General features: G+C 50.0%; 1 protein-coding gene across 1 annotated transcript; it reads left to right on the forward strand.

The window, feature by feature from the left end:
- Positions 1-832: 832 nt before the first annotated feature.
- LOC311183365 (lysosomal-associated transmembrane protein 4B-like) lies at positions 833-1,906 on the forward strand (the record flags this gene model as incomplete). Its single annotated transcript, XM_084252702.1, has 1 exon — positions 833-1,906. The coding sequence occupies exon 1, from the start codon at positions 1,286-1,288 to the stop codon at positions 1,904-1,906; it is 621 nt and encodes a 206-aa protein (XP_084108828.1). The 5' UTR covers positions 833-1,285.
- Positions 1,907-2,306: the final 400 nt, after the last annotated feature.

Raw genomic sequence — 2,306 nt, forward strand, 5'->3', positions numbered from 1 at the left:
AAAGGTAGGTGAGTGCAGGTCAGAGAGGAGACTGGAAGGAGAGAGTCTGTGGGCAAGGAGGAGGTTTGCAGGGCCTGGGGGAGGAAATCTGTGAGCAGAGGCAGGCCAAGGGGCAGACTGAGCCAGCAGGCACTAGCACGTGTGGAGGCAGGGACCCAGTGAGGCTTCCTGGCTCAGGCGCAAGTAACTAGGGTCTCAATCAGGACAACATCACAGGGATAGAGAGATGGCGATGACCCTTAGATGCCTGGAAGAATCCACAAGAGTCTGTGGCCAACTGACCATGGCAGAGGAGGGGACATGCCGTGACTCTGTAACTCTCAAGCCTGAGCGATTGAGATGTGGGCCAAATTTACTCATCATCTAGTTGGAGCTGCTGAGTTCCTCACAATTTTTCTCCCTGTTTTCTCAAGTGCCATGTTGAAAAGGTTTTCCTTTCTTCATTTTATAGATGGGGAAACTGAGCTTGGTCAGGTCATGACTTTTCCAAGAGAGACAGGAGAGCTGCGTCCCTTGGGGCACAATCTAGATAGAAAAGTAGCTGCTATGGAAAGCTGTGTGGAGATTCCTCAACCTACTAAAGAAGGAGCTTCCATATGATCCAACAATTCCACTCCTAGGTATTTACCCAAAGGACAGAGAAACATCAATTCCAAAGGGCACCTGCACCTCTATGTTTATAGCAGCACTGTTTACAATAGCTAAGCTATGGAAACAACCCAAATGCCCAACAATAGATGACAGGATCAAGAAGATGTGGTCCATATACACCATGGAATATTACTCAGCATTCAAAAAAGATAAACACATGCAATTTGCAGCAACATGGATGGCGCTGGAAGGGATCATGCTCAGCGAAATAAGCCAGAAAGAAAAAGAGAAATACCGGATGGTCTCATAGCAGGAATCTAGAAAACCTAAATAAGGGACCAGGAAAAAGAATAACTATAAGAAAGAAAAAATCAAAATCAACAAACAACTATGAACCAGAGACACACTACGTGGTGGGGGTGGGGGGGAGGGCGGGGAAACGAGGGATTGGGATCAAAATAACAGGGTTGCAATTTTATGGGGAATATAAAAATAAAGTTAAAAAAAATTAAAAAAAAAATAAAAGTAGCTGCAAGCTCACCGGGGAGACGCAGAGCGAAGGGCCACAGGAGCAGCGCGCGCGAAGGGAGCGGGGCCGGGCCGGAGCGCGAGCGAACCAGGCGCTTGCAGCAGCGCGGGCAGGCCGGGGGCCACGTGAGCAACGGTTCTGCAAACTTGAGCTGCCGCCGGAGCGATGGACATGGTCGCGCCGTTTTACTCCACTCGCGGCTGCGGGTGCCGCTCTGCCCACTGGCGCACCGTCCTGCTCGCCGCCTGGTACCTGATCACCAATGCTGTGGTTCTGCTGATTCTGTTGAGCACTCTGGCCAAGGCCTACTTTTCAGATTCTGAACTAGGAGGTGACTTTGAGTTCATCAATTATGCCAAAATGTGGATTATTATTGCAGTTTCTCTTCTCATATTCCTGATAGGCGCAATGGCTATTTATGGAGCATACAAGCAACACGCTGTTTGGATCATCCCGTTCCACTGTTACCAGATCTTTGATTTTGCCCTGAATGCCTCTGTTATACTCACTGTGGCGTCTTGTTCAGACGACATGCTGGAATTCATCCAACAGATGCCTCCTAATTTTCCCTATAGAGATGATCTTATGTCATTGGCGCCTACCGGTTGGTGCGTTGCTATTTTCCTGTTTGTCATCGTTACCTTGACAATTAAGTGTTACCTGATCGCCTCTGTTTGGAACTGCTACCTCTACATCAAGGGCAGGAACTCCTCCGATGTCCCGGTTTATGCCATCAACAACGATACTACGGAGTCTTGGGCCTCCCCTGGTGGTGCAGGCGGTTGAGCGCCGCGCTGTGAAGCTGTCCGCAGCCTCTGCAGCACCGGTTCAATCCTGGCCGGCTGGCAAGGGTCCCATATGGCGCAGCAGACCTCTCCTGTTGCACCCACTGCTCCCCTCAGCAGTGTATTTCGTCAGTCTGCCTGTTGTGTTACCCGCTCTGACTCTGGTGAATCCTCTCACCCTCCCGTGCATCTGACTGTACCCTGGTTCTTGTAAAAAGGAATAAATAAATCTTTAAAAAAAGAAAGAAAAGTAGCTGCAGTCTTTGAACACGGTGAACTCAACCTCCTCTGTGCACGGTGTGGGGAGGGGATGAGGGGGCATGTGCCTTTGTGTGTGTGTGTGCGCGCACGCGTGCGTGTGTGTATTCCACAGACGTGGACATGGAGGATAGCATTGGCAC

The sequence above is a fragment of the Talpa europaea genome (assembly GCF_964194135.1).
Source record: "Talpa europaea genome assembly, chromosome: 13".
NCBI lineage: Eukaryota > Metazoa > Chordata > Mammalia > Eulipotyphla > Talpidae > Talpa > Talpa europaea.